The sequence below is a fragment of the Vanacampus margaritifer genome, chromosome 20 (assembly GCF_051991255.1).
Source record: "Vanacampus margaritifer isolate UIUO_Vmar chromosome 20, RoL_Vmar_1.0, whole genome shotgun sequence".
Taxonomy (NCBI): domain Eukaryota; kingdom Metazoa; phylum Chordata; class Actinopteri; order Syngnathiformes; family Syngnathidae; genus Vanacampus; species Vanacampus margaritifer.
Window position 1 is genome coordinate 16876206 of NC_135451.1, and position 14774 is coordinate 16890979.

The 14774-nt window shown below is 41.7% G+C and overlaps 1 protein-coding gene and 1 long non-coding RNA gene across 3 annotated transcripts; one reads left to right on the forward strand and one right to left on the reverse strand.

Annotated features, from left to right (window-relative positions):
* The first annotated feature begins 37 nt into the window (after positions 1-37).
* LOC144040673 (uncharacterized) lies at positions 38-2887 on the forward strand. The gene is made up of 3 exons (XR_013289793.1): positions 38-247; positions 1388-1457; positions 2351-2887. It is a non-coding gene; the product is annotated as an uncharacterized LOC144040673 (long non-coding RNA).
* Positions 2888-4298: 1411 nt separating this feature from the next.
* Positions 4299-14759, reverse strand: LOC144040670 (neutral cholesterol ester hydrolase 1-like). Of its 2 annotated transcripts, none has more exons than XM_077555054.1 (11): positions 13571-14759; positions 12437-12659; positions 11673-11742; positions 10604-10775; positions 5554-10388; positions 5372-5484; positions 5258-5287; positions 4994-5035; positions 4791-4841; positions 4642-4691; positions 4299-4523 (listed from the first exon to the last, which is right to left on the reverse strand). In XM_077555054.1, the coding sequence occupies exons 1-5, from the start codon at positions 13703-13705 to the stop codon at positions 9768-9770; spliced, it is 1221 nt and encodes a 406-aa protein (XP_077411180.1). In that variant the 5' UTR covers positions 13706-14759; the 3' UTR covers positions 4299-4523; positions 4642-4691; positions 4791-4841; positions 4994-5035; positions 5258-5287; positions 5372-5484; positions 5554-9767. The 2 variants fall into 2 exon arrangements, with proteins under 2 accessions (XP_077411180.1, XP_077411178.1); XM_077555052.1 differs by having other exon boundaries at positions 4767-4841.
* Positions 14760-14774: the final 15 nt, after the last annotated feature.

Here is a 14774-nt window from a genome sequence, read left to right on the forward strand (position 1 = left end):
AATTCGCTCTGGTCTCAGCTGCGACCCGGAAGTTAAACACTGACCGGAAAAGGAAATGAGAAATTGTTTGGCGTGGCGTTTTTGTTTTATTTTGAGCACATTGTCGCCTCCAAGTTACGTTAGTAGGTCATTTTGGATTGTTTACATGCACAGAGGTCTCTGCAATTAAGGAATATTTTCTCCACGTCGGCTGCTGCCCGTCTACCTGCACGTCAGCTGAAGAAAAGTAGCGACGTGTTGTGAAAAGGTAACTCGTGCTCAACTTTTCCACGTTTTTACTGCATGGTCCTCTAAACGTATATTTTTGTTTGAAAAGGACCATCGTCCCTTATTTAACGTGTCCTCGGTTGACTCGATTAGATCAATATTGTCCAATGTAAAATGTGTTTATTAGTTTACTTGTCAAAAACGAGAAAGTGTGAGATAATAATAATGAATACAAAAAAATAACAGCAGTATTCAAGAAAATCCAGTTTTAGCATTTGAAAATGTTCCAATGAGTCAGTAATCAGGAATACTGGAATACCTTGTCGGATTAATTGATGCTGCATTCGAGGATGGTCTGAATTTATCCCAGTTTGTTTTTCCAGTTTCGACCTGAAAGTGTTCGAGACGAAAGTAAACAACCAAAATGGTGGATAGTGATAAATGTGTCTTTTTATTTTGACCTCCAGCAAACTTGCCTTTTTGCAATTTAGCTTCATTTATGGTTTTTAATCCTATTTCACAAGCATTTCATGCAGTTCAGTAGTTCACCGTATAGTTTCATGGAGGGAGGTCACGTCCGTTGTGTTACGTGGAGTTATGGCGAATATTTATGAATGAAGAAAGCTATCTAGTTTAATACTCGAGTAAATTGTGGGTGTGTGTGACAATCAGTGGTACTTTAATTTTAACTTTTACCATTCACGGTCTGTGTTTCCAAAGGGGTCGCAATTATAAAGTGGCGTCACATTGTAGTCCGTTGTTGAAGTCGGGGTACATTTTTCCCCCCGACTTCGCAAGTGGGACCCCCCCAAAAAAAAAAATTTTTCAGCAAAAATTCAGAACGTTCCCGACTTCCAGGGGGCGGGGCAGCAGCGGTTGGTGAAGCGGGTGATGGGCCTGAGAAGGGTGGAGTCAGCAGAGCGGAGCGAGAGGGTGGGGGCGTGGCTTAGGTTGGAATGCACTGACCTGCTTGCTCACCTCATGTATCACTTGCATTCTATGAAAAAATCATCAACAGGCAGCCTGTGGTCAAAACTTCAATAATATGACATTTATCAAGTAGTGACGCGAATATTCAAGAGTATTTCAATTGTATGAAAGCAAAGTGTTTTATGCAAATTGGCACCTACGATATGCAAATGAGCAGTACTCACCGCTTCCGTTTGTGTTTTCTTGACAGGATCGAGTCCGTTTGGGACGTGGATGGGTCTGCGCTACAAACATGCAATTGGAAAGCTGCTTTTCGACAGGTGAGTGTACTTTTTTTACACCAAGGGTGTCGTGCTGGGTGCTTGAGGAGGCGTGTCTGATGCCACGTAGCCGTTTGTCAGTTAGACACACACCAGAACAACATTCAACAGTTCTGAACATGTGCTTTTTTAAAAAAAAAAAAAAAAAATCACATTGGTGTGGCCTACATGATTAAAAAATTAATTACTTAAAAAATTTAAACAACTTATTTTTTCAAATGTATTTAAAAAAAATCTTAGGTTGGTATTATGTTGCCTACTTATTAAAATACTATTTTTACAACAAAAAAAGTATTCATAGCACATGTCCGGAAGCATTGAATGATGTACATGATGATTTGTGTTTGACCTTTAGAGTGATGGGTCAGCTAGTTGGTTTTTGGTTGCGCTCATCTACCTAATGACTTTGTGAACTGGCCACATTTTTAGGTACACCCTAGTTGTTGTCTTGACTAATGTATACAGGTTCTGATAGACAAGTCATGAGGTGTACCTAATCAAGTGTCCAAATATTAGGTCTTATTTCTTGACTATGCGTCTATTGACAGATCGCTCACGTTCACAAATGTTATGAGTTTTCAGACTGTCTGCATGTTTTTCCATGTGGTCTGTGAACTTCAACATGCTATTAAGGGATGTGTGCTACTTCGACTGCACATAGAAATAGTTTTAATAGCTAAAAATGCTTCTGCTTTTACTAATGATTCCACATGCTAACCTTTGTTGACGCTTTTTAACGGAGGCATTTTAATGACAATTTGGCATGATTGCTCACTGAGTTCCCCCCCCCCTTTTTTTGGGGGGGTTGAGCTAGGTAGCATCGGACTTAGCTGCAAGCCCGAAGTGTTGTGAAATGAGCATGACTGACTCCTTTTGTTTTTGTTTCCCGACAGGATGGAGGAGGTCTTGGACGAGCACGCAGCCAACAGACTCAAGACTTTTCGGACATGTCGGATGGGTCTGCGCTACACTGACAGCAAGCTGCTTATGGACAGGTGTGTGCGCTATTTGAAGGCAAATGTTGTGTGCTTGAGGTATGTGATGTCACCGAGCCACTTCTCAGCGCGCTTGAACCTCTGCTTGATGTACGACACACACACAGCAGAACACCATTCAATGCTTGTGAACATGTGCTTTAAGAAATCAATTAATGGATGTTATTTTTGCCCACTTCTGAAAATAATGGTATTCAAACAAATGTCCAGAAGCATTGAATGATGTTCTTGTCTGTTAGTGTGTTTGTTGGCTTTTGGAGATGATGACTCGCTTGTGCTCATGTGACATCACGCACACACACACAACATGGTGCCGTGTGCTGCTGCTTCCATGTACAGCCTGCCAACCAGTCTTTGTAACTTAAGTCCAACATTAAATTATTGCTGTGTCCATAAAAGTGCTTGTCTCAAGTCAAATATATTGTTGAAGTGGAATGAGTGTCTCCGTGTTTGATTTCCGACTGCACTGTGCTTGTATTCTCAGGGCCTTGGATGGATTGTACGTGGATTGTTCTTGAAGACGTTTGGTCTCACGTCCGAGCTGGCTTTCTCGCTTCATTCTCAAGGCCAGATGGCGGAATTTTCAACATGAATCGAGGAAGCCTGCTCGGACCAGAGGCCAAAACATCTTCAAGAACAATCTGAACAATCCACTTGCAATCCATTCAAGGGCCCAAAAATGCTTTCTTGCTACAATGAAGCTTCAACATGCAAATGAGTGGGCATAGCTCCACCCACTTTAGAAAAAATCTTGAATAATTTACATAACTGGCCACTCCCTCTCAGAATTGACCTATCAGCTGGCCGCATGCAAATTAATTTGCATAGCCACGCCCACTTTTCAACCACAACATGGGTATTTTGTCTAATTTGCATAGTTACACCCATTTATGCAAATTAACAGGGTGGGTAATTTGCATAGACCACGCCCACTTATGGCACCAACCAATCAGATTCTAGCAATTAGTACAGATCACACCAATCATATTGCTCCCTGCTCAGGAATTTGCATAAACCACGCCCATTTATGGCACCAACCAATCATATTGCTTCCTGCTCAGGAATTTGCATAACCCTGCCTACCATGCAACTCAGCCACACCCCTTTATTTTGCAAGATATATTTTATGAAACATTCCAGGAAAGGTTTTGTAATGTTACAAGAAGATTTCAGAAAAGTTTCAATTTGTCAACTTTTATTTTTTGCAGATAACGTGTTTGAATGGCAAAAAGGGAAACACTCAAGAATTTTTTTTTCTTAAGTTTTTATTTAAAACTGACAAAAAAAAATATTTGTTGTATGACTTGATTGCTGTCTCTTTGTGGTCACCAGGTGAAGTTGTGAGCCAGCGGGAGCAGATCGTGCAGCCCTGAAACAAAAACGACATCAGTGGGTCAAGTCAACTTGTTTTACAGCAAACGTTTTTGAAATGTGATAAAAGTCACCAGCGCCGAAGGAGATCCGACAACTTTTGTGCGATTTGGGCCAATCGCGCACACGGCTGCATCGCCAGGAAGCCCGCCATGTTCCTCGGCACCTGCGGCAGAATAACATTGGAAGACAGGAGGAGAAGCTCGCTGAATCAACAACATTCAAAACTTACCGTCAACTTCAAGCTGATGGCATCAATGCAGCACCAAGAACACAAGTGTTGGACAACAGTCACTGCCTGGTCAAGTGGACTCTAAAAACAAAAAAGGACATAAAGTGCTTTTTTTCTCTCTTTTTTTATGCAGCAAATTTGACCGAAGATGAAACCCACCAGTACAGAAGAGGACCTGCGACAGTCAGTGATGACGCAGCAGCATTCACAGGAAGATGACATGAAGAAAACATTGACGTGGCATAGCGTACTGGAACCTTAAACTTTATTTGCAGTGGACGAACCGACACACAAACAGGAGATGAGCAATGAACCAGTTCAGCTTCTCCTTCAATTGGCATGTCAAAAAAAAAAAAAACAGCTCCAATGAAGACGGTGTACAAGTTTGTATTTTTCCTCCCCACAAGTGCAGGATTTTGGTGGCCAGGCAGTTTCTTCATGATGGCCAAGTCAAGACCGGAAGCCTCCCTGCACAAAAAAATACAATAAAAAAAAAGTGGTTAAGCTTTCCCAGGGATGCTTTGGCACCATTTAGTTGACAAAAGCAGAAGAAAAGCAACATGTCGGTACAAAAAGGTAAGTGTACCTTTTTGAGGGTCCCGGGTGAAGCGCACTTCAATGCAGCTTTGGGGGAAACTACAAAAAGAGAGATGTTCAAATAAGTTTATCAAATGTTCACGGCAGCCATTTTGTTTTGCAGCATGCTCAAACCCAGCGATGGCCAGCCTCGTTCACATTTCTTGTTCCTCAGGCAGCGCTGCTTCAAGTCACGATGCCGTTTTTTACCTGCACACACATACAAAAAAAGCAGGTCGTCAGGAATGGTCAGTGCAAGTCACTTGACATGTCCTTACCCTCCTTCCGTCATCTTTACAGTGAGCTAAAACAAATTAAAACATGACATCACATTTTAACGTGTATGAGTGTTTGTGTCTCACCAATGATGAGAACAGGGTTGAGCTGGACACAGTGTCAATGGCCTGCAAGACACGGAAACGTAAGATAGTTAGCTTTGAAACATGCAAGCACGTTTAGCCAGTTTAGAGCAAAACAAAAAAAGGCTCTCAAAGCCTTAGTCAAAAAGAGGGGAAGTAAGCAACTTGATTTCAAGGCGAGTCCATTCGCTTCAAGATGCAAGCCTGTGGACAAATTAAAAGTAGATTCTCATGAAAGTTGTTCATGTACAAACGCTGGCAACCTACCTTCTGCCAAACGGTGCTCTTCTCCAGACGCTGGAAAGGGAAAAAGTACGTCGTGTTACTCAAAATCTTCCGTTTCCAAGTTTAATAAATAAACGTTTTAAGTACTTTACTTACCGCGAGCATTTATTGCCAAATATTTCAAACGTTTGTGTTGGTGCCATTTTAGCACGCGGTTGACGTTAATTAACCACGATCGAGCAAACATTTTAGCTAGCATGCCAGCAAGGCTAAAAGGCGGAAAATGTGAACATGTTAAAAGTTACAAGTACGAGTGTCAGAAGAATCTTTAAATAAACCTCTTGTCAAAGCTTTTGGTCATCTTGTCGAGATGAGTGGCGAACAGCAGGCGGAGGATGTCGATGTGATGCTGGCGAAGAAAAGAAAGATCGCTCGTCCAATTAGTCACAGCTTAAATAGGTTTTCGGTAACTACGTCATCACGTGCTGTTTTTTTTCAAAAGCTTTATTTAACCAAGAGAACACAAAAAAAGGTCGACTGCATTTAGACAGAAAATCCTGGTAAAAACAGTGAAGTCTTCGGCGGGGATCGAACCTTGCTCGCTCGTACCAGAGCCCATGTCGCTAACCGTTAGTCCAAACTCTGTTGTCACTCTCGGTCCTTTAGACCCTTATTATCCCATAGAGTGAAAAACTTCTACGCATAGGCATAGACAAACAAACTATGAATAGAACCAAAAATCCCAGAGTTCTCAAAGCCGAGATGGTCGAGTGGTTTACTACTTTACCTTTGGTTCACTTGTTCTCGTGTTCGAGACAAATTTTCTACACGTTGTAGAATTTATCGCAAGATATGTTAGTGCGAAGTGAGGATCGAACCAGGATCACGTGAATCGGAGGCAAAGTTTTATACCATTCGGCCATCATAGTTGAAGATTTTCGACGTCCAGTCTTGGGTATTTGTAGGATTCTCACATGAGTGTATACACGATAAATGCGAAAAGATTCGCGAATTGTGGAGACGTTTCTGGCCGAGTGGTCTGTGATAAAGGTCACAGTTGACACGGACTCCGGTTCGACTTCGGATCTTTACTACTTTTAAAGGATTTACTCTCAAATTATTGAAAATGAGGGGGAGGGGTGGGATCGAACGCGTTACTACAGGTGCGGGAGTCGGTATTTTATTGCACCCGCCATTTGTTCACGTTGCGATGAGCAAAAATTAATGAAGGTGATGAGCACGCATCTTTTAATCCGAAATTTATTAAAGGGTACCCCCAACCTTCACCCCTCCCCACATCCAGGTCGTCAACTATGTAATCTGCACAAGTAAGAATCCAGCGATTGTTTTAGATATTAACAGTTCACGAACAAGTCAATCCTATTCCCAGTCATCCACAGGGGGGCAGTATTGCATCGTGTCTCGGTTGCTTCTCGTTTTTTTCTAAATTTTCACCAGACTTTGATTGACTCCACCCGCACGGATTTTTCAACGATTCTTTTTCTTTTTTTTTTTGCCGAACTATTATTTCCTTGGCGGCTTTAATGATGCGCGTCTTATAACGGCACGCTTATTGTTTTATCGCGTTATTGAACAATTACAAACGAGATGAAACCCAGATATCCTAACCTGTAACGTCGCCCTTCCGAGGAGTGCGCAACTTGCTGGGGTGATGTGGTACTGCACCCAATCCATTTAACAGTCACTTCCTTCCGTCCGTCATAGGGCAGTCACGTGATCACGTGACGTCGTGCAAAAGGTCATATGCTTCTTTTTTTTTTTTTTAAATAAAGATGACCATGTATATTGTGTAGTAAGGCTTTTTTTTAAACGACCATGTATAGTAAGGTGTTTTTTTTTAAACGATGTATAGTAAGTTAAAACAACCATTTAGAGTAAAGCTTTTATTTACATTTTTTATTTAAGAAAAAAAGCTTTTTTAAACAGCCATATGATTAGTAATTTTATTTTCCTGTTATTCTGCTCACTTAATGGTGATCGTTTATTGAAAATATAGATGCGCAATTTTAAAATGATGCACTATGTATGCTATGAATGGCTGCTGGGGAATGTTGCTACGCCACTGTGTTTTTTGGACTATATGAAAAAATTATAAAATCACGAAAAAAGTGAATTTTTCAATATTTTTTTTCTCATAACAGTAACGAAAACGTGCTTTTAATCAATTCGATTTTGCCAAGTCTTTTCTTTCAAGGATAGCATTTTTAAAAAAAAAAAAAAAATTGTTAAGAACCCTGTAAAGCGAGGTTCAAGACGAAACGTGACCTCATGGAAAGAGTTTCAGTCGATAGTCGTTGCTTTGTTAAAACAACTCCCAGCCCGTAAATTTAGCTTTTCAGTAAAAAGCAACAACGCGTAACAGCGTTCACATGAATTTATTTCATGGCGAGGACACAAAGAGACACATTGGGAGCGTCTGTGAGGAACAAAGTGGAAGTCAGCGCGACCTTCCCTTCAACAAATTTGAGCGTAAAGAAGATTGGCACTTCAAAGGCCGCTCGTCGTCCTCTTCTGGTTCGTGTCGTTCCCGTCGTCGTTGTCTCTGCATGTGCTTCGGCTCGCGTCATCAAGCGCGAGCGCGGGCGCGAGCGCGAGCACGTCAGGGCCGGCTTTCCGGTCCAAGCCGCACTGGGCGCTTTCCAAGTGGCATGCGAGGCCGCCGGATGACTCGCAGATGCAGTTGCAGTTCGTTCACGCAAACACGCCAGTGCCAACAAGCTCGCAGAGTCGCGATGATGTCATCCAATTCATTAACAAAGATTTTCTCCGTTTTGTAAAATGCAGTTTCAAGTTGGGCATTTTATTTTGTTAAATGTTTTTCCAATTGTAGCTTTTGCCATTTCATTCGTTCCCCATCACATGAAGTAAAATAACCTTAGTCCCGACATTGGTGTCAGCTCACCACCCATGGATGCCCCACAGCCCCCAAAAGGTCCCTCGTTGTCTATAAATACCACAAAATGGCAGCCAAGCACTCGCCATAGCTACTCATCACACTACAACATAGTTCCTTGCCACAAGATGGCACCAAAGCAATTCATCCGTATCGATTGTGAGCACAAAAACAGCAACGCGGGCCACGCGGGCATGTGTCCCTAATATTGTGGCCGCAATGTGTTCAGCAACATCCCCCCCCCCCCAAAAAAGCAGAAACAGATTCACTACTGTAAATTTCACATTTTCATGATGTCATTCACATGCACGCACAGTATATTCATATTGCACCGTCCAGAGAGCGCACACAGCTAGGACACGCCCTTCCTTTAATACGTTATCAAACATGTTTCAGCATGCGAGTGTGTGTTTTGGTCTTTTCATGTCTGCTTATTGTACTTGATTTGTGTGTGTGTGTGTGTGCAATTTTAATGCTATGTACTTGTTTTGTGTGCATGCATATGTTGTGTGTTTGGGCCTTTTGGTGTGCTTGTATCAGGTATGTGTTTGCATGCGTCAGTCTTTTTAAGTGTGTTCATGTGTAAACGTTTGTGCGTGTGTGTGTGTGTGTGTGTGTGTGTGTGTGTGTGTGTGTGTGCAAGCCCACTCCCATGCTCATTGTTTGGTCTGAACTTTTCCGAGTAAAAGGCCAAGTTGGCCAAAAGCGGGAATGAAAAGCAGGAAGCTTCCAGTGATCAAATCGAGCCATTAAAAATGTCAATCTCGTCTTTGGCTCGCGTTTTTATTTTCTTGGTCTTAATGTCTGCCTTCAGCCTTCCGGTGCTGGCAAAAAAAGTTCCACGCTTGGTATGGAGGACCAAAACTGCCAAAATTAAAAATAAATAAATGAATAAAAGAGAAAATAAAAACGGATATAGAATATATAATTTAAACATTTAATACAAAAAAATGTAAATAAAAACAACAAAATATGTATATATCCATATATAAATTGTTTAAATAAAAAATACAAAATGAGATTAAAAAAATAAAAATGTAAAAATAAAGGTGGAAATAAATACAAAAATAAATCTATAAATAGAATTAAATATCAATTGATTAATAAAAACATATATTTATTTCATGTTGCAGACAGGATGAAATGTTATTCAAATGAGGGGGCGGTCCTAAATGTGTCTTGGGCTTATTTATTGACTGATATTTAATTATATTTAGGTATTTATTTTTGTACTTATTTCCACATTTATTTTTATATTTGTATTTTTTGAATCTCGTTTTTTATTTTTTATTTATGTATATATATATTGTTGTTGTTTTTATTTCTATTTTTGTATTTAAGTTTTTAATTATTTTTTTATATAATTTTTTTTCATTTATTCATTGATTGATTTTTAATTTTGGCAGTTTCGGTCCTCCAAAGGTTTGGGTTGGGATCGTCCGTCCACAAGAAGCCGACTTGGTTCTGGAGATTGAAAAAGTCTCCCAATAGCAGCCGGCAAAACGAAAATCAGCATTCAAGCTGTTTTCTCATTCGCTCGTTATCTCATGACACCGAAAGGACGGTTTGCTTTCCTACCAGCAGCACACGTGACGTCGTGATAAAAAAAGTCGAGAGTGAAGCCATCCGGCCCGTCGCTCAGAGGTTCTGGTCCAGCCAGCGTATGAAGTTGTCGACGGCGCGGCGGCCCACGTCGGACATGACGGGCAGATGCGCGAAGGACAAGCACCCGTGGAAGCCGTCCTCGTAGTGGTCGGCCGTGACGCGCACGCCGGCCCGCCGCAGCCGCTGCGCGTAAATCATCCCGTCGTCCCGCAGCACGTCGAACTCGCACGTCAGCACGTAAGCGGCGGGCGTTCCAGACAAAACGTCTTGATCCGCCAGCAGAGGCGCCGCCCTCACATCCAACAGCGCCGGCAGCCGGCCCAGCAGCCCCGCCGAGCCCGTTTTCGCCACCAGCGGCCGGAAGTCCTTCTTGCGCTCCGCCGGCAGCAGAGCGGTCCAGTTCAGTCGTGAGCGCGCGGCCGGGCTGATGGCGGTCTGGTCCAGGGCGCTGTGCTTGTTCGCCAGCAGCGCCGGCTCCAGGGACGGGTCGGCGCCGAGGTAGAGCAGCCAAAAGCGGACCATGACGGGCCGGAAGAGGATGGGCACGGCCCGGTTCTGCTGGTAGGACGGCGTGTGGAAGTCCAGCGCCTGCAGGACCGGGTAAATCAGCGCCTGGGCCTTGAAGCCGGCCGTCAGGGTCACGTCGGAGCCCAGCTGCGCACACGCACACGCATTCCATTTCAACTGACTTGGTTTCCGCGGCAACCATTCAAACTTTTCATTTATACAATGAAACCACCACGTTTTTGAGGAAGCAAAATGAGAACTCGGCAAGATTCAAACCAGGAACCTCAGAACTGCGAGGCAGCCGTGCTAAACGCTCAGCGCTGTTTTTGTTTTGAATACAATGCCAATAAAGTTTGGTTCACCTCCTGCGCGACGGCTGCCGCCAGGTTCCCGCCCGAGCTGTCCCCCGACACGCACAGTCGCTTCCGGTCCAAGCCGTAAAGCTCCGCGACCTCTTCGGACAGGAAGGCCCGCGACGCCGCCAGCGCGTCGTGGTACTGGTCCGGGAAGACCGCCTCCGGGGCCAGACGGTAGCTACGGCAACATCGGCGTAAAATAAGAACAGGAACAGGAAGAAGCACTGAAAATTGGATGAATGTTGTGATGACTTAGCAATAGCTTTTCAAAGATTCTCTGTGTGGTACGTGGGCTCCCTCTGGTGGTAAGTGAAATAATCACTGTAGTGGCTTCAACTTTTTACAATTGGATCATAAGCTTCATACTTTTACTGAATTATTTACAACTGTTTGTTTTTAGACATTTTAATTAGGTACAATTTAATTTTTTCCTCTACAAGACATTTCAATTCATTTATTATTGAAGTTCTTTTTTTTTCATGTTCAAGCTGTGCATAATGTTAGACTAGCTTACAATTAAAAAAGCATATTGCATTCACTTGGAAAAAAAAGTTTTTCTGACTAATTTTAACATTTTGGTAAGAGCTTTGTTTTTTTTCTGTATTTTTTTTGTCAGAAAAAATATTCCGAAAAATGGGGAAAAAACATTTAAAAAAATAAAAACGGATTTTTTTTTTTTTTTTAAACAGAGCACCAGGATATTTTTTTCAGTTTTTTAAAATATATTTTTTAAATCTGTTTTTCTGAAGTTTTTTTTCTGTCTGAATATTCCCCCACTCTCGTTTTTCTGGATTTTCTTTAATGACAAACAAAATATTCAGAAAAACAGAAGAAAATATTCAGCAAAACAGAAGAAGAAAAAATACACTCAAAGCTCCCCGAAAAAATCGGCCAGAAAAATAGTTGGGTTTTTTTTCAAGTGAATGCTTCCGTATACAATAAATATACTTTTTATACTTTTTTCTTCCTACTGAATTATATATTTCAATTTTGGTTATTATGGTGGTACGGTACTGTAAATCGGGTTCCATCCGCTTTCTGCCCCCCAAAATGTATTGGAATATTTGCTACTCACTCGACAGATATGATGACAGCGTCCAGTTCCTCCGCCATCTTGCGGCACAGGAAGTCGTATGATCGCATCCCTGTGGAGGAGGAAGAGGAGTTGTCACGTGATGTCAATCAAATCTAAGGCGGGATTTTGAAAGACGTGCATGTGGTACGACAAAACAAAATTCATCATATTACTCACACCATAATGCTGATTATTTCATGTATGCAGATTGTTACAAAAGCGTTTGCTAGTCTGACCAACCAAGCAGACAACAAAAAATGCGGACACATTTTTTTAATCTGATATTTGAGGCCACTTGATTGAAATACTTGCAGACCATAACAGAGGCGCATTGCATTGACTTGAAAACAAAAATATTTTTTTAGGAAGCTTTTTTTTTTTTTTTTTTTTTTTGTGAATATTTTTTTTATGTTTTACTGCAATTTTTTTCTGTCCTAAAAAAAACATTCCCCCCAAAAAATATTTGAAAAAAACGAAAATATTCCGATGTTTTTTCCCTCCTATTTTTCAGAATATTTTTTAATGGCCGAATAAAATATTCAGGAAAACAGAAAAGAAACAAAAATACACAAAAAACTAAGCTCGCCGAAAAAATGAGTCAGAAAAACAGGAGTTCCCCCCCCCACCCCAAGCGAATGCAATGCTTCCGTAGGTCACCACTGACGAGTTATAACTTTCATTTCAGTTTGCACACTTTTGTTTCCCAGGGTCAACAGCGACCTCTGCTGCAAGGCCCCGGGAAAAACCAGAGAGGTTGTACTCACGCGCAGAACCCAACGCCCACCCTCCGCCGTGGAAGTAGACGACCCCCCTTTTGCTCTTCTCTCCCCCCGTGGCCACGAAGATGCGAGCGGGCACGCCCCCCAGCATCCCGTCGCTGACGAGCACGTCGGGATCGGAGCTTGCTTCGATCACCTCAGCCAACGACACCACCCGGTTGAGCAGGTGCGCCTGGTGGCACAAGCCCAGCGCCTGGGCCAAGTCGCCCTGCGGGCACACAGCACACAAGCATGCCCCGGGGTCAGTCAGTGAAAGCAGTCGGGCGTGGGAGCCCGTCGAGCTGCATTCAAGAACAAGCACAGCACGTTGCACAGTTTTTTTTTTTTCAGTTACGCAAATGCGGGTCAAAGGTCGCTTGAAAAGGTTACTTTGAAGCAAACTGCAGTTGTTGCTACTATATATATTTTTTTATTATTTATGGTTTCATATAGTTTAGTTCCTTTGAAACAATCCTGTTGGGTGCATGTGACATGTGGTCACTTCTCTATTAATAATAATTTCAACAAATCCGTATCATTGTACAAGGATACTGTATCATGTGCACAATACTACAGGAGTTGACAGTTTTCAATGACATTTTAACAATTGGGCTTCAGTTATTAAACTGCTATACCACACTTGCCAGGTGGCATATTTTTATTAAATAGAAGTTATTTTCCATATAAATAAATCTGAGCTATTGTCAATTAAAAAAATAGAAATATGTTACCAACATTATGACATTTTCCCCATAAACTTTATGAGTAAAGATAGATATATTTTTTATTTATTTATTGTGCACTATAAATCATTTTATACATTTCATGTTGACCTGAATAATGCTTGCTAAATTAATTATAATTCTTATCTACAAATAGAATCTTTAAAAAACTCAGAATTATTGTATTACTTAAACCCAATTTTATATATTTATATAGACATTTTAGTGTTATTATTATTTAATTATCTGTCAGTTTAAAAAAATAAATAATAATAAGCATAACAACGACAATGACTCATACTGCTTTTAAAAAGAGTTGGACGATAATTTGTGTTGTTCTTCATCCACAGGTGAAATAATAAACGAACATCCCCCCATTCGAACCCTCCCCCCGTCCAGCTGTCCTGTCAGGGCTCACCGCACGCATGAAGCCCCGGAAAAGGGCGTCCAGCAGCATCAACTTCCACGGCTCGCACACTCCGCCGGGCAGCGGCAGGTACACGTAGTAGGCGGCCGCCGCCAGCAGCACGGCTCCGGTGAAAATGAACCTCATCGCTCGGCCGTCAGACAGTGTACCGGGTCGGGGCCTCCCCGCCCGGCTCGCTCAGGTTGGACCAGGCCGATGCTGAACGCCGGGCAATAAGCCCGATTTCAAAATAAAGCAATATTTGCTGTTCGCGATAATCGCCTGGGCACGAGAGCAATGAAATGTTGAGAGTCGGTTCTTATTTTGAAGGTGTGTTTGCGGAAGTTGCGTAGGCTTTGTGTAACGACGTTGTAACCGGGAAACGGAGTTCTCTCAGTTGGAATAGATTAATGAATATAAGGGAACATATTGTAAAATAAATAAATGAAATAAACATCGAATAAGATCAAATATAACAACGCGTATGACGTACACGCGATGTTAACATTTTGTTTTCGGAACATAAACACCAAGAACGTTGAAGAAACGTTCATTTGTCATAGCTGGTCCAACACTGCCACCTGCTGATCCTGTTAAGAAGTACGATTAGATTGTCTTTAAAAACAAAACATGATGTCATGACGTGTAAACGTTTGAGGTTTGTGCTAAGAACTATTACTGTCCCTTAGAAATACGTTGTAGGTTTTTATGTCGCGGTTTCTCGGTGGAAGGCTAGGAGGAAAAGAAGAATACGTAGAAGAATAAAGCAAAATTGTTAAAATTATATCCTCCAATCATGCAAGAGAACGTCAATATGTTGGCCAATCATTGAGTTTAAAAAAAGGAATACACCGTTTACAGTTGTTACAATACAATATTAAATTTAAACTTAAAAAAAATGTTTTCTTATTTGTTCTCTCTTTTTGGTAAAGGGTACCGAAGAAAGAGAAAAGATCGACAAGCATTTCCTCCAATAACATAAGAGCAAGTTGAGCGAAACCGAAGAACACAAATTATTGACAAGCGTTTCCTCCAATCAGGTGATAGCAGGTCACAACGTTAACCAATGATCTGCGAGACAATAGAACGTAATATTGCAAAGGAACCGCAAACGATTGGTAAGCGTTTCGTCCAATCAGATAAAGACGATGTTACTACGTCGGCCAATGATTGTTCTTGGCTACAGAACGAACCGTTAGCATTAGCAGCAGTAGCC

Coding starts and splice junctions, on each gene's coding strand:
- LOC144040670 (XM_077555054.1), bottom strand. CDS start 13,705: ATGAGGTTCATTTTCACCGGAGCCGTGCTGCTGGCGGCGGCCGCCTAC. Junction 11,743..12,436: donor GTGGGCGTTGGGTTCTGCGC/GTGAGTACAACC, acceptor CCTCCTCCACAG/GGATGCGATCATACGACTTC. Junction 10,776..11,672: donor GCTGTCATCATATCTGTCGA/GTGAGTAGCAAA, acceptor ATGTTGCCGTAG/CTACCGTCTGGCCCCGGAGG.